This window comes from Lepeophtheirus salmonis, chromosome 4 (assembly GCF_016086655.4).
Source record: "Lepeophtheirus salmonis chromosome 4, UVic_Lsal_1.4, whole genome shotgun sequence".
In the NCBI taxonomy this organism is placed as follows: domain Eukaryota; kingdom Metazoa; phylum Arthropoda; class Copepoda; order Siphonostomatoida; family Caligidae; genus Lepeophtheirus; species Lepeophtheirus salmonis.
Genome location: NC_052134.2, coordinates 46,261,244 through 46,288,406, shown reverse-complemented (window position 1 = coordinate 46,288,406; position 27,163 = coordinate 46,261,244). Strand labels below are relative to the sequence as shown.

At 28.8% G+C, this 27,163-nt stretch overlaps 1 protein-coding gene and 1 long non-coding RNA gene across 3 annotated transcripts; one reads left to right on the top strand and one right to left on the bottom strand.

Annotated features, from left to right (window-relative positions):
* Positions 1 to 283: 283 nt before the first annotated feature.
* Positions 284 to 27,163, bottom strand: LOC121116068 (protein Wnt-5b). The gene is made up of 6 exons (XM_040710284.2): positions 26,896 to 27,163; positions 10,125 to 10,384; positions 8,235 to 8,418; positions 8,048 to 8,156; positions 869 to 971; positions 284 to 784 (listed from the first exon to the last, which is right to left on the bottom strand). Exons 1-6 carry the CDS (start codon positions 27,015 to 27,017, stop codon positions 429 to 431), a joined length of 1,134 nt encoding a protein of 377 aa, XP_040566218.1. The 5' UTR covers positions 27,018 to 27,163; the 3' UTR covers positions 284 to 428.
* Positions 18,312 to 19,098, top strand: LOC139905078 (uncharacterized). Of its 2 annotated transcripts, none has more exons than XR_011779556.1 (3): positions 18,312 to 18,383; positions 18,477 to 18,614; positions 18,675 to 19,098. It is a non-coding gene; the product is annotated as an uncharacterized lncRNA (long non-coding RNA). The 2 variants fall into 2 exon arrangements; XR_011779555.1 differs by having other exon boundaries at positions 18,477 to 18,620.

Below are 27,163 nucleotides of genomic sequence, written 5' to 3'. Positions count from 1 at the left end.
TTGTTCAGCTTCTTGTGGCAAGATACGTAGATAACTTTGATCAAAGTGTAATAAATTTAATCTTTATAACTGAACGTTAATCTTTGTTTATCCGTTTAGGATTACTGGTACTTTTCTGATTAGGATGTTAATCGTAATCCAAAACATTATTTTACATATTTTTGGAACTGAAAGGACTCTATTTTACACTTTTTTTTTCTTTGAATTTTGATATTGGAAAATAAACACGAACGAATCTTTACACTCATTTTCCATTTTTTTTTATTAATTTTCTTTCAAATGATTTTGTTTTAATTTGACATTCAGAGTAATTATAAAATAATAATGATGATAATTAATGATTCATATATAGGTATATATAGATATATATTTGTAAATTATAATAATAATTATTATTATGAAGACATTAACAGCCTTCGACTCCACTCTTATTTACACACTGTAAGCTCAACTCTTTTGAAACAACTTTCACATTCGACATAGCAACACCAATGGAATTTACATTTACATCGCTCTTTGATCCGAGTTCGTAGGGTCGTGTAGCCTCGTCGACAACACATTTGTTGACAACCATCTGGTCCTTTTGAGTTTTTGTTACATCTTCGGCTCTGAGTGCCCAGGGATCCTGTTGTGGAGTTGGGATGACAATAATTCGGGGATTGATCAATGAAGATTAAATCGTTGGCGGTAGGAATGATTCCGGACCTTTTACGAACTTTTAGTCTACCCTGTCTCGTGGACCGGACCTTGGTTGCTATTTTGTACTTGTCTTGTAAGTAGTCGCCTATTTAGAGAGTTAAAGAAAGGGACAAATCAATCATTGTTTTTACAACCAATAATGTTTTTTTTTTTTTTTTTAATTACTTACCCACTTTTCTAAATGGTGATAACTGTTGCCAGCAGGTTATCAAGGAACAGGAACCACTAACGCCGTGACATTTACAAGTCACTTTCATGTTTCTGATGACCGCCTGCAAATAAAAGAAAATAAAATTATTAGTAAAATAATATGGAAGGTCATTCAATGATAATTAATTAATCATTTCAATCCGAACTTGCAAGTCTCATTTAATAATATATTCAATATTTATTTAATTGTTAGAAATTGTTCAAAATTAACATGAGGCACTTAGAAAAGGCTGATCACAAAATACGTTTTTATTTCGGTGATGTAACGCTGTGAGTACTATCGACATAATAAATAATACCCTTGTGAATATTAACCGCCTGTTATATAGTAATAATTATCCAATTCACTATAGCCATAGGGGCCTACAATATTTATAATCGCCTATCAAGCACCTTTATCAAAAGGTTGGCCACTAGACTCTTTTGAGTACTAATATTGACTTCTAAACAGATGTGGGGGTATTTAAGTTTGTAGAATCGACTTGAACTCAAGTCTGTATTTGAAAGATTTGGGACTTGACTTGAACTAGGTTTTATAAACCTATGATTATGACTAATTTATACTGAACTCAAGAAAAACTTTCAGACTCAAATCAACAATCATGAACTTGAGAGAAATCTAAAGACTCGCCAGGTACTGGATAAAAATATTATAGGACTTGGATTTGTTACCAAAGACTCAAAAATCAATTCGAGACTCGATACTAAAGACATTGAATCCTAGATAGACTTACAATATCTGTAACCTCTGTCAATAGTTCATGTATATATATATAATGATAATTTCATTTATGAGATCAACAAGAGTTTGTCCAAAATAAGATCCGACTCCCTTTGAAGAAGTCGTTCAAAATGGAATATTCAAATATTCGGTAGTTTTGTTTTATGTTATTAATGATATGTTTTAATGATCAGAATAAATTCCGTAACGACGAAATACGGATTAGTGAGAGGAGGCAGGAGCAGGTGGCTTGTGTCTCAGGACACAAACAAGATGGCATTTGAGTATAATTAGGAATTATTCATAATGAAGTATACAATATACATGTGTATATAGATATAAGAAGCAGTATAACCCCCTTTAACGAGATCTTCTATTATTCTTATTAACATTTATATGGATGTTAAGACTTTAGTAACGTTTCTATTAGTGTTTAGACTCGGTTTCAAAATAAGTTTTTTCCCCATTCAGCTTTAAGTAATTTTTTCTGTACCAATTTGGATATATATAGATAAATAATACAGTGAAATTCAAATCATAGATTGGTATGGAAAGTGTAAGCCTGAAATTTTTTGTCTAAAAAAAAAAAAAGATCGGAAATTAAAAACCTTATTTTTCTCTTTTTTTTAAAGATATTATTTCCCATCTATTTTTGAACAGATTATTAGTTCATTAGCTATCCAGGACTTGTCTGGGGGTCTGTTAAAATGATGGTGGTAAAAAAATTCCGCACAAAATCGTTTGGGTAAAATCATTTCGTGGTAAAATCGTAGTGTACATTATTAGGATGTTGTAAGGGGTCCTTGATGCACAAAGAAGCCATGATGGTGGGATTTGACCTAATTTTGGGGCCAGTAATTCAATTATACAAGTTGTGAGTCTAACGTTTTTTTCTGCTACCATTTTAACACAATCATTTTACAGTGAACCGATTAAAACGAATTTATACCTAATTAGATTAAATTTCAATGTTGTCAGACTAGTCTAGGATTTATATACTAGTTTCTACAGAGAGTTTCTAATAGGAGGGTTACCTGTATTTAAAAAAAAATCCAATTTTTCTTTTCGTTGATCCACTCAAGTTAATCATCATTGTAAAAAAAATACCTTACACAAATCATAACAATACATAATCCAATTACGTAAAGCACAGAAAATAACAAGGATATGATTTTCAAAAAAAGAAAAGAAAGTATATATATATAAATGCTAATAATCTTGTTATTTTTGTTGTCAATATTTAATGACTTGGAAGAAAGGGATTTTTTGTTGTTGTTCAAATACTGCTGATTCATTAATAATTGGAGATATATATATATGAAAAATTCACATGAGCTTCAACAAAAGCAGCTGAAAGAATGAGAAATGTCGGGGAAAAATATTTTAAATAAAGATGTATACATATATATATATACCTATATACTTAAATACCAAAAGGAACATCAATAAATGCAGTTAATTTAAGACTTCCCTTCCTGGGTGGCCGGTCAACTCATTAATCTTTTTATTTATTACCAAAAGGAAAAAAAAAACATATAAAAAAATATATTTAAAATAAAATTGTTAAAATTACATTCCAGATTTATCCCACAAAATAATTGTGTAAAATGAATTAGAGTATTGAATTTCGGTCAATAAATCTAAGACAGATGTGAAATTATTATTATTTTAATAATAATTATGTTCAAATTTGTTCTGCGCCGGTCTTTTAGTAAAATTCGATCTACAAAAAAATCAGCCTTAACCCTGTTTAACGTCACTTTTGTTTTAAAAAGTATATTTGAAGGGAAAAATCAGTTAAGTCTCAAGCAATAAAATCCTTCTCGCACCGAATCTTAATACTTACAAATATATAAACAAAAAAACAAAAAATAATAGAATTTTTACTTAATATATAAATTGAGGAATATTGAAAACCAAAATTTCTATCTTAATATTGATCAAATTAAAAAAAAACAAAAAACCGGGTAAACATATATTACATAAGAGTAAAGATAGGGTGGATCCAAATTTTCTCGGATCTGGGTTGGTTATGATCTTTAGTTGTAAATATTTGAGTAAATTTTCGGATAACTAGACTTTCAGATCTAGATCCCAACCAAAATATGACGGATACATGCATCGAACTTATGAACATTTTAACCAAATTTTGGACTTAAATAACATTTGACTCGGTTAATGTTACATTTTTCGGATTACGGATGTCAAGACAATGAATTAAGCAAAGTCAATACCATTAAAGCATAATTGGGTATTCTGGGTTACTAGAATACTATGGCTATTAGAAGGATAATGATGCGATGTAACTGTCTATGTAGAATTCGATTCAAGTACTGATAAATATATTTATAAATGCTATAATCTATATAGATATTATATACCGGATTAAGTATTAAACAATATTATAAGCTTTTTAAAATCTCTAAAAGTTCAAGTATCTGAAGCCTGTACGGATCCTGGATCTCGTAAGGTACTTTATTTTGTTATACTGTATTTCGAGTAATTCGGATTAGGATCCAAGACCCATCTTATCTTTATTAAGCAATACTCGAAGCTTTTTTGAAGATCCAGAAAACCCCTTGGATCTTTTTTAATATCCATAAAAAGTTCGAGTACCCAACGCCTATTCCGGTCTCCGATTTCGTATCTTTTCAGATAATAAAAGTTCCCTACTGCTCAATTTGTCTTGAAATGTAACAATAAGATACATTTCTTAATTCCTATTCATTTGAATATAATTTTCATATAAATGACCATAATTATTGGAGCTAAGAATAAATTCATCAAAATAATCCAAATAAAAATTAAAAAAGGTTAGATTAGAAATACGAAAAATAATAACTTATTTTATGTTGGTTTCCTATGCATATAAAATGACTTATAATTATTTGCTTCCTATAATTTTATTGGGATATTAGTATTTATTGATGATTCTGTTATTAATTGTACATATTTTTTTCAATTTCCTCTTCTGAAGATGCACGATTCTTTGCATGACAAATCCTCATAAAAACCATCAAATTAAAAGGGGGAACCGAAGGAATTATTATGCTCTTTGAGTCATGATTATACTATCTTTAATTAAATAGTCAGGAGTTACACAAAGTATATTAGTGTTGATATTAAGTCTGAGACCAAATTTTTTTCTCGTTTCCTTTTTAACGGTTAAACTACGTCAAATTTGTATACTACATAACAATGTATAAGGTTAATTTTAAACTCACAAAAACTATTTCATCTCTGATATTTTAAATTAAGCTGTCTGAAATATTAAAATTAATCTGTTAAAATTATACTTTTTTTCAATTGTTTATTAATTATCCTTATTATCTAATAATGAATTTTACAAATTGTTAAAACCATTTGGTAGAAAAATATGTTACGCCCTTCTTAAATAAATATTTATATTAACTATGGAACTTTTTACTTTGTTCAATACTCAAAATCATTTAAAAGAAGAACTAAACAAACTAAAGTCCTGAAATATTAAAACAAACATAGCACATATTCATTCAAGCAAATTTCAAAATGTAGAATGATTTATGATCAGGGCAGGACAATAACGCTAGCCCGTTGGATAGTAAAAAAACCAGTCGAATTGTGCAGGGTGGCCAGTATCTAGCCCGTTTTGCTACTTAAAGCTGTAATGTAAATACTGTATATACACTGGCAATTTTGGGTTCAAATCATAAGTATTATCTTGTGTCAAAGTATCAAACGTCGAATAGACATTGACAACTAATATTGTGGCTGATTTTTACATGAAATATTTTAATAAAGGACACATTTTATAAAATTTCACTTCCAGTGTAGCTTAGAATTGTAATTTGACCAAAACTGACATTTCTAAGAGTCGATCACTCTTTAAATTTCAATTACGGAACCAACTGATCTATATAACATATTCCATTAAGCGCTTTGCATAGAAGTTTCCTTCGAATCCAAGCCAATCAAATATCTCAGAATACATATATACCAAGTACATAAATAGTTGAAATTTAGTGGTATTCTGGCTCGTAAAAAAATTACATAATACGAAATCGAAAAAAAAAATCGGTCTCGGATCGAGTCTCCGCACTATTACTCTGTATTTTTCTCTATAGGAATCATGATTTTTATATATAAAATATGTTTTAAACTAATTATAGAGTAGATTATATTTATATAACTTTTTATCTTATTTGATCATAAAATAGAGGGGAAAAAAACTAATATATATACATATATATAAAAACTAGACACGAAAGAAGTGTAACCCTCTAGTTAGACAATGCTGCTGATGATAATTAATTAATAATTTAGGGAGCATCAACCAAAGTGATGTACCTATACACATAGTGTGTTACTTATTGATATGCGGCTCCGTCACGCAATGGGAAGAGAGTTTGCGTGACTTACTTTTATATCTACTCGTCAAAGAAGAAGTATGTAATCTTATACCTATGTACAATACATGCGTGATATACCTATGTATGGTCTTTGCAACCTTCAATAGCTAACAAAATTGCCTTAGTAGTACAGGCTTATTAATAATAATACTCACAAAAATGTATAATTAAAGAGATATTACGAAAAAGTAATGCGATTTTCTACATTTCATTTATGTACATATATGTCAAAAGGAAAATTGTTAAAAAAATATGAATTTCATTTTTTTCTAGTTAAAAATGATGTAGTCATATATAGAGCTCTAAGATGAAATCCAGGCCCTCTTTGGGTCGCCTTAGAACCAAATGTACTCGCCATATCATTTAAAAAAAAAACCCCGCGTAATATATGTACAGACAAAGCACATTCATTTATTCTAATTTCGTCACAATAAAAGAATTATACTCGGAAGTGCTGGAATTCAGTTCACAGAAGTAGATCGGAGATGTACCGTAGTTATGGGTCTATTTAATAATACAGAACAAAACAGCAACCCTGACCTCTCAAACACTATTAGGCTTACAATGCGTTACATCCAGGACACTAGGAAGAAGCTGAAGGATTCGAAGAACCCCTGGATGACTATTTCGAGGTCGCCGAGGTCAGAGGAGGACTCCAGGAAAGTTAGGGACGTGGAGCTCAGCGACAAGGTGCGCACCATCATTGATTGGTCCCCCACAAGGTCCTTCGTCTCAATGGGAATGGTTGTGTGGAGCAAGACTCTGCATCCTGCCATATGCACAACAAGTATCTTGCCTGGCTAAAGCAGAACTGCGACGATCTCGTGACCAAGGACCAGTGACCTCCTAGCAGCCCCTATCTTAATCTGATGGATTATTATGTCTGGGGCTACCTTGAGGTACACAATAATACACTCCTCCACGCAACTAAGACAAGTCTGTTGCCTGCCATCTAGGAACACTTTGCATCCATGCCCATAGATCGTTATTAAGGCCTTCAGAGGTCGTAGCATGTATATATAATATCGTATCATGGCTGAGGGCAATTATTTCAAATAAAAAGATTAAAAATTATGAATTTTATCCTGTTTTTCATAAATACAATCATTTTCGAGCCCTGTTTGCATAATTAGTGTCGGTCCGTATATATTTGTTGCAAAAATAGATTGAATACTATTTGTTTTTTGTCTTTATTTATTTCCCTTTTTGGTGGAGGAAGGCTTGAGAGATACAAAAAATATATCATTGTGTGAATTATTATCTCAAAACTTATCTAATTGAAAATGATTTTCCACATCCATAATACGCGTACAAGTAAATAACGTGAATAAGAATGGACACCTTATTTATAATAACTTTGTATCTAATAATGATCTTCAAACCTCAACAATTTTTATTTTGAAAATAAGAGGTTTTGTGATGTAATTTTTTTTTTCTTTGGAGGAGGAAAAATAACACGAAGAAATATACTTTTAATCAAGTATATAATTTTCGTCCTTCCAAAATTCAATTTATTCTGGGACAATTTCGTAAACACACACTTATTATGACAGGGAATATTGTTGATGTTTGAAGATTATAATTATAATTAGAGATAGGATTTCTCTAAGAGCGCAAGTAGAATGTGGGAGTGAGAGATATTATACTACAGAATTAAAACCATTGTTAACATTAGCTGCCTCTTCGATGATTTTGAAGAGAGAAAAATGAATTATTAGAGTCAAAAGAAGAGAACCTTCTACATTTAAAATAGCATAAGTGGAGGGAAACTATTAAGATTATATTTAAATCCATATATGTATTATAATGAATTTTCAAAACAATTTACACCAAACATTGGCGATAATTCTTCTTTTAAAGAGATATGTTAATACTCCCACAGTTGATTCAATAATGAAAACAAGAGAAGAAAGAGCACACGCATCAACCTCTTTGCCTTTTCTAATCAAATTAGCTTTGTGTTTTCTTTAGATTTTCATTAAAATATACAAATTTATTCTAAAAATATTATTTTTAAAATGCAACTTACTCTTCTTCCAGCTTCATTATTATGAAGGTTCATAAGCTGACGAGCATGATCATCTCCTCCTCTCTCATGATTGACCTCTCTTTCGCGGATGTCAATAAAGTTTTTTTGAGAATCTGAAAAAGGATGAAACGAAAAAGAGAGATTAAAAAGTGAAGAGGGAACATCTTATAGAAGAAACTGAATTACTTACTTGTAGCCATAGTTGATATTATCCCCACAGCCACCCCAGATCCACTCCTTTTTCAACTCATTCGGCCTCGATGCATCAGAACATCCACAGGAAGAGAGTTGACCGTCTCGACAACCTCGAGATATACTGTATACAACCCCAGCGGAGGCTATGGCATTTGCAAACGCTGCTTCTTTTGAAGCTGAAAAAAGGTATAAAAAAACGTCATTTTATATATAAACTAATGATAAATAAAAATGTGTTTTTAAGGACAGTTTGTTTGGAGAAAATATACAATAACTAAATATTCAGTAAATTTTTTACTCCTCAAAAATGAACCTTTGAAATCTCAGTAATGATATGAATAAAGGAATACTTTATGCATGTAATGGATACCCTTTTCCCTCTTGCTATTGACCAACTTAAGGCTATTTTTTCTATTTTTCATTTAGTAGAATAGTTATAAAATGAAAGCGATAATTGAATTAAAACAATCGTGTAATGAATGTCTTCAAAATCCCACTTTGGTCACTTTAGTAATAATTATAAAAATAAAATTACTAATTTGCCAAGATTTTGAGACATCTTTTGAAACTGTAGATTCATTGCTGTATTGAGAACATACAATGGAAGAAATTGATATTTGATTTCTTGACGATTTTGTATGTTTTACAAATAATAAAGATTTTATATAAAAATGAGGTCCGAAGACTAACTAGGTCACTCCATAATCTTTTTGTGCTTCTTCTTGAGCTACTCCTTTGCTGCCTTGGTCGTATGTTTTGGGTCATTATCGAGCTGGAAGACCCGTTACAGGGCCCATTTCGAGTGCCTTGTCCTAAGGGAAGGAGGCTGTCCCCCAAGATTTCCCTATAAATGGCCCAGTCCACCCTCTCTTCGAAGTCGTACTTTCTCCTTAGCAGAAAACACCTGCAAAACAGAATGTCTCCAGCCCCATGCTCAAGGATAGGGATAGGGTTACTGGGTTATACTACCCATTTCTCTTTCTCCAAACGCTTTTTTGTTTAATATACTATGATGTATCTTACATATCAAATAAACAAACAATTAAGTCTGTTCTTTTCATTGTAAGTGGGCAAACTTACAAAATCGTCAAGGAATCAAATAGTTTTTTTTCCTCTGTAGGTATTTTATTGATGGTTAGTAGACAACGTCTGCAATATTAACCAAGTTTTTATTTTCTGGCCCATAAACGATCAAATAATGCAAGAACAAAAAAATGGCTACACTTGCTTCGACTGAGTTTTTAAGGTTAAGTTTTTTCAAGACTTTTGATTCCGTTTTGTGAATAGGGTTTTTATAAGAACTATTTAAGCTAGAATATTATCAAGATAAATATTGATAATAATCTACAATTTTGTCCAATTACCGATTTTTATCGCTTCGTGTATCGACAAATAGAATTAATTGAAATATAACCTGTTGGTTTGTAAAAATGAAACTCAATAAATGACATGGTAAACCTGACAATTTGAAGAATATTTGTGATAATAACAGAAAAAGTGTCATGAATTTTTATTAGATTAGCTGCCAGCAAGGAAATAAACACAAATACTACTCTGTATCTAGAAAGGACAAATACAACATATGTATGTCGATCCTTCATTCTACTCTGAGTCCAATGAGGACCTACACTTAAAACTCCCAACCAATCATGAGTGTTTATTTCCATCATTCATGAGCACACGCACTATAGTGATTACTTTTTATATATACTTTCTTCAAGAACTACAGAATAATGACAACAGCTCTGAAAAGTAAAAAAACCTCTTCATATTGCTTAGTTAACAACAATCTCTCACACATTAAGGTCATATTTTATACAATTCTATTTATAAAGTCCAAGTAAAAATCTAGCCAATGTACCTAATAGAAATGAATACTTACGTATATTGAGAACAGGGCCCAGAACCGTCGTATCATCAACCGTTGAGCAATTCCATTTGTTATGTCGGAACTGAAACTGACACTCTGAGATCCCGGTTCGTGCACCTCGCCCCACGTGCATCATATGATCTGTATAGAGCATGCATAGCTTTCTTTGACCCATGGTGAGGCCTGTGATCTGATTACAGAGTGGAGATGTGCTCCCGAGGAGTAGAAGATCTGACTGTTGGAGAAGACTTCCTCCTTGCATGCCCAGAGCCCTGAAACATAACAAATAGATTGTATATAAGTATATTCGTAAAAGACCTCCCGTAACGGGAGAAGAAGAAAAGATGCAGGCAGACACTGCTACATATAATGAGTAGGTCGAATCTTTTGTTTAGTGTGAAGTGATGATAATTAGTGCTTATATGATGGGTAAAAAAAAAAGTAAAAGATCGCACCTTAATTAGGTTTGGGTCTATCCTTACGGCGATCATTTTCAAGTTCGTGACTTTGCCAGCGGCCATATTTAATTTTTATTTCTTTCATTCTTTTTTCTGTTAGTAAAATATTAATTGTAACCATTTAACAAATTATTGTTGTAATATTATTATTATAAATAAAATAATTTTTGACAGAAATTTGGTGGAAAATCAATTTGTTTTGATGTTGAAGTGGTTTTTTGTTTTGTTTTTTTGAGTCTTTATCTCTCTAAGTTGCTTTGTTTCATTTACAAAAGTCAAAAACCATGCATTTATGTAGATAGATAATGGAACATGTATTTAAGAAAGAAAGGCACTGTGCAGTGGGTTTAGGAGGCCCTTTAGGGGCATTTCATTATCTATGAATTAAATTACAGGGAATTACAAGTGGCCTTTTTCCTATCTCTCTCTCCAACATCTCCGCATGGGAAAATTATTTCTGTTTAATTAATTTTTGTTCTTCAGAGAATAGTTTAATTCGTTGACAGTTATTTTCAAACTTTCAATATTTGACTAATGTACTCACAACACCATTATAAAATAATAAAATTCTCTTATGAAAAACAAAAAAAAATCTTTTTTTATGGCGGTCATATAATTTTTTATTATTGCTCAAAAGTTTTTTTTATATATTTTTACGTTGTTTTTTTTCATCAGGTTTTATTTATACATATATTATTAAAAGGCCAAAATATAACAATGGCATTAATTATTATTTTAAAAATAATTGTAAATTTTGAATTAGACTGTTTTTAAGGGTCCCTTATTTTACGAGGAAGGAAATTCCTCAAAATCTTTTAAAATGTATATTTATAATTAAATTTTTCGTCAAATGAACGAACATTTTTTCACAGAGTACATGAAAATATAATTAGTTCATAGTTGAATTATTGTATTCTTGGAGTACGATCTATATCAATATATTTTTATTGTCCGTGTATTCAACAGATGATCTAACCATTGTGCCGTAAATTTGTATTGTCTTTTTATTGTTAACACTTTCAAAAAACAAAACAAGATTCCTTATGCAGATTAACTTTTTTACTAAAAGGGACATTTCCTTTGTAACGACGTTTCATCAGAAACTCGTACAGAATGCATGTTTTAAAACGTCACGTTATTACGTTGGGGGAACATTACCTTTGCAAGAGTGTTATATGATTAAGAACCATTGCTTCAAGATATACAGTAGTTAAGTTTAATATAATATATCCGTGATGTAATTCAAAAAGCTCAATAATACCATATAAAACATTTTCATTATAGGGCAGCATTGTTGATGTTAGTCATATTTTAGAGTTTTGCAATATGTTTTATAAACATAAAATAAAATTTTATTATTATTAAAATCAAGGGTGAACTAATGCTGTCTTTGAATGTCAAAATGGGTTCGATAGATAAAAGGGCTTAAATCTTTACTGTCTATCAAAGATCTTTATTATATATCAGATCCTAATATTATGTATTAAACATATGTTAATACATTGTTATACAATATTATTTTCACAATATAGAGAATAAACTGACTATTACATCTGTAAGGATAACATATTTCTCTGTAATTATCCGACTTTTTTCGTACCTAATTGATCCAAAGCAAAATTAATAGTAAAAATGTAGCCTTGTCATAAGAATTTTGAGTACGTATTATTTTCATTTCAAGCAAATTAAATTAAATTCAATACCAATGTGGTACGTGAAAATAAAAACAATCTTTAACAAAAATCAAGAATATCAGAAAACCCAAATTATTTTTTTTACTTCATATATGTATATTTACTGAAATACTGCTCAAAATTTCATAGACATACTTGAGCCAATTATAGGCTTATTATACAAATTTCTGTGATGAATTAAGATATCCAAAAATTTTATCTATTGTTGGAAACCTTTGTTTGATTTAATAGTCTAATATTGGCTCCCATATGGCCTATCAACAAAATCACTCAATTTTTCGTTCTTTTAATGTGACAAACTATTTGCCTCGCATCCAAAGGGTTAATAAGGGCAATTAATTGATTGAGATTAAGGATAATTCATCGAAGAATAAAAATGTAATCCACACTTAATTTTTAGAAAATTTATTCTAGGGTGTTTTTGTGTTGACACATCACAAATGTGTGTGTTTTTTTTTTCATTGTTTCATTTAACAACCGTTAAATGTCGTTTTATTATGATTTCTAGATAGTTTATACATTTTTTTAAACAAAAATATCCACTATGGGCCCCCAATATGGCGTTTCCTTCAATCTCTATGCAATTTCTGACTCTATCACTAATTTTACATATTTTTATGCGATTTTTCGCCCCTTTTTATTACATAAACCATTCCCGAAATTATTTATTTATTATATTTTTCCTTAAAAAAATATTTCTGACATATTTTTAATTCATTTTTCAAAATATTATTTACTATTATTAGTTTTTTTAAGAGATCCTTCACCTTGGTATTTTTATCTCCAAGTTCTATCTAAAACAATTATTGCTTTTTCTATGTTATCTTATAAATTTTAAAAGATAAATAACTCCTTTGGTAATCGATAAGGACAAAAAAAAAAAATATATATAGCCAGTTTTACGGCCTTTTATAGATAAAATATATTACTTTTAAGAAATTTGTTTTTTTCCTTCACATTGATTATATTTTCATATCACATAATGTTAGCTAGCATTAAAATCGAACTCAGCTTGAATTTCAATGCATGCATATATATATAAACATTCCATGGATATTTTTACCTTTTAGAAGACTTTAAAAAAAAAAATCAAATGATCCCAATTACTTTTTTAAAATTACAGGTAGTTGTAAGCCTTTTAAAAAACAACTTTACAAAGTACCTAGACGTTATATTATATTCAATTAAATGTCTCACATCTTGCTTATAACAAATGTCTTCCTTTATAACAATTTATAAAAGGATCTCATCATCCAACAAGTCAGTTGTTACATATTCTGTTGTTGCCTCTAGTTTTACCTTCTGAAGGTACTATGAAATTACGTTGAACTACAGAAAATGAATGAAATTAGAATTCTCAAAGTCATTGCAGATTTAGAAAAAACACATTTATTTCTGAAATCTTTCAATCCACTAAAAAATATAATCTAAAAGTGCTTTGTACTCGAGGACTTTGTGAGATAAATTCACTTATATGTGATATTTTTTTACTTATTAAAATACAGGAAACGGGAACATTGCTTCCTTTAATATATTATATGGCAATCAAACTACAGAAGTTGTGTCGGGTTGGGCATAATTCTTTATAGAGGCAATATTTTAAAGATTTCTTAGAAATACAGTCTGTTGCTGTCATGAGTTTGCCATCGAAAATGAATATTAAATTTATTTTTATTTAACTTTTGAGTTTTTTAGAGTGATTTATGAAAAATGGTTCATAATTTCAATTTCTATTATACAAAAAGCCATTTTTTTCAAATTTTCCTAATTTGCAGTTTGCGAAATAACTCCATGGATAATTACAGTAAAGAGCTAAAACTGATGTTCTCAGGCCAGATGTCATGCAATAACTTTATACTACTACTGTTGGCTCAAATCGGATTTATTTTGGAATAACCACCACTTTTGAGACCTATGCAAAAACCCCGTAACTAATTATTTTATCACCAAATTATCTAAAATAATGAATTAAGATATTTTTCTTATTAAATTTGTAATATTTTTGTATTATATTAATGTTCGTTACATTAAGTATAAACTAGGAGTCGAACACTTTTTAATTAAAGGAAGTTGACTTTAAAGCGATTATTGAGTCTGTTAATTGCATATTTTGATGTTCATTGACGGGGTTTTTAGAATTTAACAGACTTTTGGAAGGTTTTTGAAGAAGTTATTTTGAAGGTTTTTAAACTGCTCATTTCTGCGTATTTAAGACCATAATATTATGTATATTAATCATTCTTCTATGGATATTTGTGTGTGGTCTCTCTCCTTCTCTGCGTATACATATACACTCGCACGTACAACTCTTTTAAATGTATCATTCAAGAAGAAGAAAACTTGGAAGGGAAAATTACGAAGGAAATTAGCTTAAATATCCTAATAAAATGCGTAGGCAATTCAGGTTAAAAAAAAACACATAAAATCTCTCTGTAAATAATAACAATAGAAGCTCGTAAACCGAAATTATTTTTAATTTATAAAACGTGCATTGAAGAATTCCCTTTAGGTTGGCTCAAAGTACACTCCATATCTTGAATACGCAGTCTTTTTCTCTTCATTTTTTGACCAACTTAAGGCTATCTGTTACTTGTAGAAAAAAATCCAATAATTGTTTAATGAATGCTTAAGAATTAAAATAACTTTTAATAGTTGATCTATTTATCTAGTGTCTTCATTATAACAATTAGTGAATACAGTTATGTAAATTTCATAAGAAATTCTTTACACAATAATTGTTTTAATTCAGTGTTTTCTTTCATATTGGTCAAAAAAAATGGAATAAAAAAAAAAGGTTATATTTCCTGAGAATAATTTTAATTGTTGTCTGACGTTCATTACAAAATTGTTTTTAATTAATTTTTTCTACATTCAAATAGTAGGGGTTGGACACAGTTTAATTCATACAGAAGGAAGTACTTATGAATTATACAACTTTTACCTAGATATTAATTAAATACATTTATTTATTATTGATAAGTTTTGAGGTCGAACACTTTATATATATATATATATAAAAGAAGCCTATAATGCCTATAATTTATACTGATTTTCGTTATATTAAGTTTACTATTAATATCCTGGAGGGTCAAAAAAGTAGAATTTAAAGTGATTAAAGTATTCCAGTAATATTAAAACAGAAAAAATATCCTTTAGTTGGTCAAAAAAAGTAAGGGGAAAAAAGAGTGCATGTTCCATATATAGAATATTTCTTTTTTATGAATATAAGAATATAAACTTATTACTAAGAAAATTAGAAAAGAAAATTCCTGATGAACAAATTATACATTAACATTTTGATAAATGAAGTAAATAAAAAAACTGCATGTATTTGACGAATTTATCAAATAATTATGTTTTTAAATTTCATTTTTTATTTATAAACAAGTGATTATATAAATATTTTTTTAAAGCCCATTTATCCCCAAAACTTGTTTTATATAGCACATGTCCCTCTAAAGAAAAAAAAATCATTTGGATATTCGTAACTTGCTGCCAAAAAAGACAACTCTATGTTCATGGTAGACTACTGAAGGCACGTCAATGCATTAAATAAATATAAAATATTTTTTCAGACAAATTAATTTAGAATATTTGTACGTTGGGCGTCATTTGACAAATTTGTTCAGATTTTTTTTCTTTTATTTAGAAAATGTCTTTTGTTTTAATAGGTGAGAAATAAATTTATATATACTCATAATTTCAACAATAAATACAGTCTTTACATTTTTGACAAATATATAATTTAAATATTTAATAAATTATTATTTATTTATCGTTGTATTTTATTTTTTTAATTACTTTTTAACAAGTTTCTTAATAATTTGATAATATTCGTTTTTCGTTTTCTTATAGTTTTATTTTTTTTTAAAGTTTATAAATATTTTTTTAATAAATTACAGTATTATCTCATTTAAATATATTCTTATAGTATTTTTGTCAGTTACTTTAGATTAGATGGGCTGTCTTTGTTTAATTATTTTTTAATTAATATATAAATAATTATTAGCAAATGTACTTATAATTTGATATTAATTTGTATTTTGAATTTTTCCATTTGTTCAATTATTTCTTAATAAACTTAAAAATAATTTTTTATCAAGTTATAGATAATTTTGTATTGTTTATTATTTTTGGTCGTCGATTTGCTCAATATTTTTTTATGAATCACAGTTTTAACAAATTTATTAATAATATTTGAACAAATTTATAAATAATTTTCAATAAATTTATTAATAGTTTGATATTAATTATTGTTATTGGTTCTCCTATTGTTTAGGTATATTTTTATCATGATTTTTAACAAATTTAGTAATAATTTCTTATCTCCAAGATTTGTATTTGCAAATTAAAAATTGTATCAGCTTTTTTAATAAAATGGTTGTTGCCCACATTAGACCTTATTTCTTAAGACTAGGATAATAAGTATACATAAAAAGACCTCTGTACCGTCACACATACATTCATATACATACATAAAATGAAGAAAGAAAGAGAAATCTTTCTTCATTTCGAAGTGAATGGTTCGAAAAACTCACTACCATAAAGACGTGAATCGGACTTTTTTTATGAACCTCTTTTTTTTGTATTATACATTTACAAATGAAAAAGAATTTCATTCTTTCTTTTTTATTAGTGAATGTCAATAAAAACATTACATGTCCAAGAAACATAAAAAGAAGTCTTAATAAAAGTGCTTTTTTATGATTTGGTGCGGTAGTACATAGACTAGTTAACTAACCAAGCTAGCTACTAGGGGATGATGATAGAGAGCTTACACAGTTAAAACTCTTAGATACCAAACATAAAAATAATAAACCCTTTGATGTTATTAACAATAATATTTTTCATTGTCTGTCATCTATAAAAAGATTTTATGAAGGAAAAAAAAGTTTTTTTTCAGTGATAGCTCCTACAACTTCTTAGTCATCCTCCTTCTCTTCAAAAGTTATGACTCTACTTTAGATAGGAAGAAGAGGGGGCTGGGGGGAGGCTCACAACAAATAGATGAGATTATTGTGTAAGAGCTCTAAGAGATTAATCAAAGCTGATCCCAGAGAGAGTAGAATGGGATTAACTCTCTTTCTCTCGAAGATATATGAACGGAAATATTATATCTTTTCCAAAAATTTTTTTAATAATTTGTCAATTGATAATGTTGTCACCCACGTCACAAGTTGGAAAATGTATATTATGATACAAAATAAACTAGAACACTGCATCTAATGGCTTCAAAACAATGAAATTAAACTGTTGTAAAATTAACAGAAAGTGCGTCTAATTTGGTTTGACATAGCTATATATCTCTAGACTATGCAAATGGGAAACGACAGAGTCGAGACCTTAAGAGATGCAGTAGCATGACTAAATAAAAAAAGTGGACAGTTCATTGGTGTTGGATGTTGTTCAAAATTTTGGAATGTTTTATAGGATTTTTATTTTTATATTTTTATATCATCTGGGATCTTTATACTTTTCTAAGATGACTGACTTTCAGAACGATAACGTCACATGAAAATACTCTATATCTATTTTTATAGATATATTTCGGTTCAAAAAAAATATACATGTATTAAAAACATGTTATAGAATGAAATCTATATTCTATGAATGCCCCATCATTTTACTGGATATATACACATATTGCTCTTCAAACTTCCTTTTCTAGTCAGGGAATATACGAGATCTACGTAGTCATTGATTTGTCTGTATTTTTGGAAATCACATCTCTGGTTACTTATAGTTATATATACATTAAAAGTACAATTCACAAAATTGAATATTCTTTGATGTTTATATATTACTAATAAGAAGAGATAAAAAAATGGTACTGGCTCTAGGGGGCTGTTTAAATAGATAGATAGATAAAAGATAAAATAAAGAGGGGGGTTGATCCACTTTAAATAGGTTATGATATCATTCTTCAAAGGATGGATGATAAGAGGTTTGAAATTCAAGGAATGTACATATTGTATATAAATAAATGTATAAATTCTATTTTTTTTCCGTGAAGTAAAAAGAGATTTGTGTAAAAAGATAAATGTTTAACAAGGAAAATGGACGACAACAACCAGAATAGAGTAAAAAGGAAAATAGCAGCAGCAGATGGAGAGTATTATGTATTGTTTTCCCTAAATGGGGGGGTGTAATAGGTTCTCCCCCTCGAACCAGCGTCTTTTTTTATATTTTAAATAACAATGTCTTGTTTGCAGTTTGTAACACGGAAGAATAAGTACGAACAATCATTCATTCCCCTTGATCGTGAACAACTCTAGGGAATTCAATAATACATTCTTCTCCTTTCAACAATGAAGCAATATACATCTCCAAACCTCTACTTCAAAATTAGTGTACAGGTTGGACTGTAAAACGTGGATTGTTTATTAATGTTAATTTTCTCATTTATATAGTAAGATCAAGTGATTATTCTTTGATATTCAAGCTCAGTCATCCTTTGTACATAAATAAACTAAAATATACAATACGTGTTCTCGTCATTAAGAGTGAGCAAAAAGCCAAGAGGCAGGGATTCTCAGATCTCCAAGATGCTGGAGTTAAGATGGCGAGGATTATGGAAATGGTAAATTTCTCTTGGAGCCTAGTTTTTATGGTGGGCCGTATTAAGAATGATGAAGAAGACTTCTTCAGGAATGCTGGAAGTGGAGGGCATATCTTGTTCAAAACTTAAGGAATTCCCTAGCAACTGAGTAAAAATGAGGGATTTGAATGAACTTTTTCTTTCGGTGCTTAGGTATGACATTCTCATTTTTAGTGACAATCATTAGAATTTATTTTTGTATTTAACAAAACCACACCCCTTCAATTATATATAAACAAGGCCGTTCTTTAAAAATCTCTACTTTTTAACACATTTAACATTACATTCTCTAAGAAAAAGTATAATTTTTATAAAAAAATTGTCAATTTTTGATGACCAAGTAATTAAAACGGGCTCCAATGTTTTAAAAAATATTAATCTTTATATTTGGGTAAATCCTCGCAATATTTAGATAAGATTGAAAAACTATGGTTGTCGAACAAAAAGAATGTAACCTTTTCACAAACATAGTCTGGAGCAAGTTACAACTTCCTCTGATTTCTATACAGACTAAACCAAATGTTTTAATTTGTTTATTTTTGTATAAATACGTAACTAAATTATATTGTTGATAATAAAAAAACAGAATCTCTCTATTTTTTGCAGGAAATGTTGAGAAATATTTTTATAAATGTACCAAATGACATATAAATACACAACTTAGTCAGTACAGAAAGTTAAAATGTTTTTGAATAAATTATATAACTAAATCTGTAATTTACTATTATTTTATTTTAGAAAAGTATTTCTTTTAATTGAAATTGTAAGAATGATACAAAAAATATTTTTTGAAAGGAACATAAAAAAACAAAACTTAATCCCCCTATTTCTAGAATAATGAATTATACAAATCATCCCCCATTGTGTAATACGGAAGTAATTAATCCCCATAAGTATATATTTATGTATAACAATCTTGGGTTTTATAATAAAAGGGTATATTTATGGTCCATTACAAATAATTTACATTTAATTTTTGTATCCAAAATTATTCAGAAAGCAGAGCCAAACCGTCAACGAAAATCGATAACTTTGAAGTTAAATTGTTCTCCTATTATTAATTAACTAATCGAAATTGGTTTATCAATGAAAAATTGAAACTAAAATAGATTTGTTATTAAAAAAGTAAAAAAAATAAAATCGACCTATTATTCAAAAATCAAAATATATCAATAATTATAAATACTAATACCTCATTATTAGTTAAAAAAACTAACAATGGTTAACCCTTTGGCGTACAAATATTCATTTGGGGCATTTTAAGGAAGAAATATTGTATACTCAGTCAAAATGGCTAACCACGATAATAACAGAGTCCCTACCTATATCGTACAAATCAATACGTATTTTGATATTCATAATGCTTGTTTGTAATGGTTCTATCATCAAAGGAATAAGGTACAAGGCGGGTGGTCTTTCTACACCTGACGTAAAAACAATTCGTGTTAACGAGCTGAAACATGGAGATATATTATGTTCTCATGTTGTAATAATGATAGTACAACAATAGCCCATCTACAATGAGGGAAGGAAAATTTGATTTATACCCATTTGTTTGGTTGTAAGCAGCTACGTTGAGGGAGGAGGAAGGTGTAAGCTCATGGATTGAGGGGCAAATATATCTTATTCTTTCTAATGAACTCAAGAAACAGAGGAAGAACAACTCCTTTTTATCATATCCCTTCTATGTATTGTTTATACATTATTTACGAATATAAATCAAAAGTGTCTCGTCTGGTCGGACCACCTTAAAGTACCCATCAATGGAAAGAGAAAAGGATTCATTATTATAAGTAATTATCTTTTAGAAAAATATGGAATTGTTACTGAACTCCCATAGCCAAACCCGCCAAAATTGTACACAAAATAAAAAAAAAAACACTGTTTTGAGAATGACACAATAAATTGATACCCTTAGTAATAGTGACTTGATTTAAGTATGTCACGGAACTAAGAGGTCATATCCAAGTCCCATGCTGCAATTTCATAATATATGAAACTGTATTAAGTATATCCCTGCAATCTTGCCCACTGACAAAAAAAAGAACACAAGGGCATCCGCCGGATTATATATTTTAAGATGGGATTGGTTTGAAATGAAATGTTTTTAAATTTTTTTCCAAAAAATCCATATTTATTCACAAAAACATAAATTTTTAAGAAAAAAAATCAAAAAATTAAATTTTTTTCTTCAAAAATGAATAGTTGTTCACGGAAAATTTTCAAAATTTAAAGCTTTTTATAAAAAATTAAATTTTTTGTAAAAAAATTTCAAATATTTTTTTTGCTCTGCTGCCTTTTTTTAAGAAAATATATCTTTCAAATAGAAATTGCGTAAAATTTTTTCATCCTGACCCAAAAAAAATTCTAGTAAAAAGCAAAAATTCCTTTATTTTGGAGGAGTGGACACGGCCTCTCCAGCCTACCCCAGTGGATTCCCCTGGAATGGTCCATCATTTTAATGATAGGTTTACTTTAATAGTTGAGAGTCATTATATGAACTCACAAATGTTTTTGGGAGAAGTTAAAATGCTGAGTATAAGCCTAAGAATCTCATCCCCACCATTAAGCATGGGTTGGAAACATTATGTTTTGCACTATTTATATGCAAAGGGGGAAATGACACCATTTTTTGCATTTAAGGCAGGATTAATGGGTTTATGTATCTGAAAATCTTGGGTGACAATCTCATTCCCTCAAGGCAGGGCACTGAAAATGTGATGTATAACAACAAAAACATACAACCAACGTATCAAGGGAGTGGATCAAAGAGAAGCGCAATAAGGTCATGGAGTTGTTTAACCAGTCCCTAATACTTCACTCCCATATAAAATGTTTATGAGTGAGTAAACTTACTAAATCGGCAAGCGATCAAGTACTTATTTCTTCGATTATATTTTATTTTTCGTGTTGGAGAATATACTTATTCCAAAATAAAATTAAAACTACAAAAAATCATTTTAAAAATCTGCCAAAAAAAAAAAAATGTTGTACATAATAATCAAATATACAGCAATTTATTGAAGATGATGATTATTTTATTTTTTTCTAAGGGATTTTTAAGGTGAGGCTTCATCTTAGCACATCATTGATAAATTAATACATGGTGCTTGATAAATAATCCTAATTAGATACTAATTAATTAATACTAACGTTGTATATTTTTCTTTAGATTTAAGTTCAAAACGGATTTTTTTTCTTTCCTTCAATTCTTATATCCTTGAAAAATACAATCGAATTTATTATTAAAAAAATCAATTAAAAAAACTGAGAAGGAACATTTTTCCATCCTTCACACAAAAAGCTCATTGAAAACAGGATTTGTACATAAAGAATGACATCAAAATAAGATGTATTCTCAACAGTTCCACCTCGGATGTATGATGAACATTATCTGCTCTGCTCCCAACTAATAACAAAACTATTCATAAAAACGAAGAATCACTGCATTATGAACAATAACAACAAAATCCTCATTTTTCATAAGTGAACTGTCAATAAAATCCATGTTGGATTCATTCATTGGACTTAACTTCTCTTTTATCCTTTGAAAAAGCTAATAGCCAGGAGGAGACATGGACAATTATGGGACATATGTATGTACAAAGGGGAACGAGAGACACAGGATTTTGAAGGACCACACCCAAAGATCATCTTGAGAAAAGAGAGAAAAAACCCTACAAAAATGTACTTTTCATATGAATGTGTTCCGGGGGATGAAAGACATTGTTTGAAACACCCATTATATCTTTGCAATTCTCACCTTTTTCTTTACACACACACAATGGAACCATTGACTTTGATTTTACCTTCAAAATGTTTTTTTTTTACTTCTTTAGCATAAAAGGATTGTTTTGTTTTCTCAAAAAAAATCTAAAAATTCTAACGAACTACAATTAGATTTCTGTAACATTATTGTAACTATGTACAGCTCGTTTTTATCCCATTAGTTACATCCCCCATCACAATTAATTAGACCCTCTTGACCGACATAAACCAAGCCATAATTATCCTAATTACACACTTCTCAATATATGAGTATATATGTGGGTAATTGTACCTTTAGCCATAATGAAGGTACTTAAAATGAGAAAATACTTTGTCGTGCTATAACTCGAAAGGGTCATAACCTGTCTAAAAATATATTGTACATATGTGACCCGTCAACGCAAAAGCAAGCTGTAATAACACTTGAATACTTTTACAAATTCCTATCTACAAATGATTCTTTTTAACTCTTTGAGTGTTCTGTAAATGAAACTTAAAGTAGCCAAAATGTATCCCCAAAATAAAATAATGAGACATTAACAGAATTTATTTGAAAGTATCCTATCGGGGTCTATATAAGTCTCTGAAATCAAACAAAGGTTCTAAACTATAACTAAAATTATTGTATATCTTAATTCATAACAAAAATTTGAATGCAATGTCTATAATTGACTCAAATATGTCTATCAATATTGGGATGTGTGTATTTATGAATTAAAACATAAATTTGGATTTACTCCTTTTCTTGTTTTTTTGTTCAAGTCTGTTTTTATGTTGACGCACAACAGATAAGAAACATTGTTCAAAAATCCCGCCAAAACAAATTTCTACTTTAAATAACAGTAAGTTTTACTTTTTTACAAAATTATTTGAATGATTGTAACAAACATCTCCTCGTCAGCTCCATGGCAATTTTGAAATTTTCATTGACATACGAGTCTTAAAAAACAAAGAGGTTAAGAATTGGTGAAGAAACAGGAAAGCCACTTTAATTTATCCATATTTTATATAGGTTTAATTGCTTTGACTTACGAGCTCATTCCAGGAACGAATTAAACTCGTACGTCATGGTATTACTGAATTATGTTTGTTTCATAACAAGATAATACTTAAAACTTTCAAATTTCACCGGCAGTGGATTGACATTTTGTTTTTTATTAACTACGCACATAAATTTGATAAGAACTTTTAAGAAGAGTTACAATAGACTGACGATGTAGTCTATCCCCGTCATTCAAATAAATTAATAAGTCTACAATATGTGCAAGAAACAATTATACTGCAATGTGTAAACCGTGATAAAGTTTCTACTACTATCTAATCATTTTTAATTCGACAAAGGTATTCATATTAGACAGGATCTCATAATTTTTGCTTAAATTGCTTTTTTGAAACTATTGAATATTAGTTATTATTAAAAAAAAATTTTAATTGCATATCTGATCAATGTTTTTTCTTTCTCATTAATAGAATAATCCATGCCTTTAAAAAAAAACCATGAATATTATGCTTGGAGAAGAAGAAAAAGTCTTCAAGGTTGATCAAGAGATGTCTGTTGTAATGAGAGGAATATTTTTAATTTTTGTTTCATTTACTACAAAACCATTCATGAGGATGTCAGTTCTTGATGATTTGCATGTATTTTTTTGCTTTAATCAGTGGTGCTATTGACAGTTTGGAATTTTGTTGCAAAAAAAAAAAAAACACCACTTATAGGTATATTAAGAAAATAGGTTGTTTTTGCAAAAAGTAAATAAAAAAATAGAACAACAATCAAACCCTAAAGTGAATAACTATTTTTTATTATGAATTTTGTAAGTAATGTTAGCTTAGATAAAAATTGTTTTTTGTTACCTATTTGTTTGGTCATTAAGGTAAGATAATTATTAGAATAATAATAATTATGTGTATGATAAGAGTAAAAACTTTCCCCAGAATGTTTTTGTATTTTTTTTATATATGTATGATGTGTACAAGTTGCGATTTTATACAGGTTGTAACTTGTATAAGCAAATTGTACATGGGCAGCCAAAAAATGAGATGATTGATTTTAAAAGAAGGATTTACAGTACTTGGGATGGAGACAATTTAATAATGGAATATTTAATGGATGATCAATATATTAATGGTGTAACTTTTGACTATTTTAATACAAATGACTAAAATATAATAAAATCATCAAGTTCAAATGCCCACAATAATATTACTCATAAATACATAGTAATAGATTAATGTGTAAGGATAGTATCCATCGGCAAATATTGTTGTTAAATCAAACAATTTAAGAAAAAGAATTTGCAACTTGTACAATTTGATTATACAAGCTGTAATATATATATATATGTATTTATTTACCTATAATGTCTGATGTGAAGGGCCTATTACTACTAAAAAATTATTTTATTCAATACATATGTAATTAGGGAGAATGTCCCATCATTAGCTTATCTTTGTCACACTTTGCATAATTAGATCGTTAATTTGAGGTTAGTTCTAAATGATGTTTCTTATTTAAAGCCCAAGTTTGATATACTATTACAATGAACTAGTATCCATTGATGAACTGATATAAAATTATATAATGAATAATGACTAGTCAAAAATTGGAATTGTATAATTTACTTATGACGTATATTAAAATATGATTCGTTAGTTAAAACAAGTAAACGTGATTGGTTAAACAGTAATATTTAGTTTAAAAAAAAACAATCAATAATTTTTTTGTACATAAATGAAATTTTAATTCACTTATTTAACAAATTATCAATGTATGAATCGGAAAACTATGAACTAACTTTTTTATTGTAAAGAAATGTATATATAATTAGAACCAAATGTTGTACTTATACGATATAAAGAGCATCTAAAAACTCTGTTTCATCCAATAAAAATGTGTACATTTGTGGAAATTTATATAGAAAGTTAGTTCATAATGGACTTTGAGGCATATTTCGTCGGTAAAATCGGTAATTTTTTCTAAATTTCTGATCATTATATTGATTTATGAATTTTTTTATTCAAGATCATGCTCAACAACTATAACGTTATGGAATAGTCCATATATGTTTTATACCTACTATAGGAAGAACAAGAGTTCGATTTATTGTCAAAATATATTTTAATACTTTTTTGAATATATATTTGTTAATTTAATCAATTTTCTGTGTAAATATTTTTTGAATTGATGTTATTTAGTCAGTTTAAAAGTTGCTCATCAAAAGAAGAATTTATATTCATATTGCTTTTTTGTAAGTCTAAAAATTTATATCAAAAATGTTTACTTGATCCCAATGGCTCTTGTTCGTATTTAATTGTATAGAGATTATTCTTTGACTTTAATTATGTTTATTACTAGTAAGTTACAAAAAAAAAATAAAAAAAAATCACAATTATAATCAAATAATAATAACATTTCATTGTTCTTACCCATAGGATATTTTATAACATATCCTAAAGGATCAACTCTCCTACACTCACGTAGAAAAAATCAATTGATTTTGTACGTCAAGACCAAAACCCCTCAAATTTTCTTATAAACATTTTTTCCGCGCCAGTCAATTAGTTAAACACCCAAGAGACTGTCAAAAAGATTTAATTTCTTTGAAGAAAAGAAAAATACTAAAGATTTTCCGCAAAGAATTAATAATTATGTATGTGTAGATAAATGAATTCCGCCAAAAAAAACAAAAAAAAAAACAACAACAAAAAAAATGATATAATTAAAAGTATTTTTTCCCAATTTTTTAAAAATATAATATTTTATCTATAACGTTGATCATAGAGGAGGATATTAATTTATGGAACAGACTGTCAGAGTATTTTTTATTTTGGAGGGTGTAAAATAGTTGAATATGTTTCTACCCATGTTTGGTATGACTTCGTAAAGGTCAATGATAATGGAGGGGGAAAAATGATTTTTCATAATAAAAAATAATAAAATACGTTAAAAAGATGAAAAAAATCATCATCATGAATTGAAAATTGTCCAAAAAAAAAAAAGCCAACGTTTTTCATATCGTAAAAAATAAAAATAAATTTGTATGGCTCAAAAGACGCACATATGAAGGTAGAAGGACAGCATTGGATTCATAGATATTCTACCTATAATCCATCAGTGGTGAGTGAGTGATAACCTATGGCTGTAGGTCCCATGCTGTGCACTTTATATCTTAATACATAAACTACGTAAATCGACACTTTGCTTTATAACAAATAATAGAGAGAAAACAATTTTTAAATAGAATTTAAAAAACATTATTACTTACATCCAATTTCCCAGATTTTTGATCGACTCCACATGGAGGAATAGGAAGCAAAACGTAAAGGCTGTAGGCCAAAGTCTTTTCATCAAACAAGTTGACGAATTATTACTACTACACTGTTTCATAGTCTTGATAAAGGTCCAAATTGGTTAAAACTAATATATATGTATATCTATAAGAGAGCTTCTAAACTGTTTTGTAGGTGGGTTCTATGTGAGATCCTCTCACATGATCACAAAGGATGTCAATGATGCCAACAATCAGATCCGTT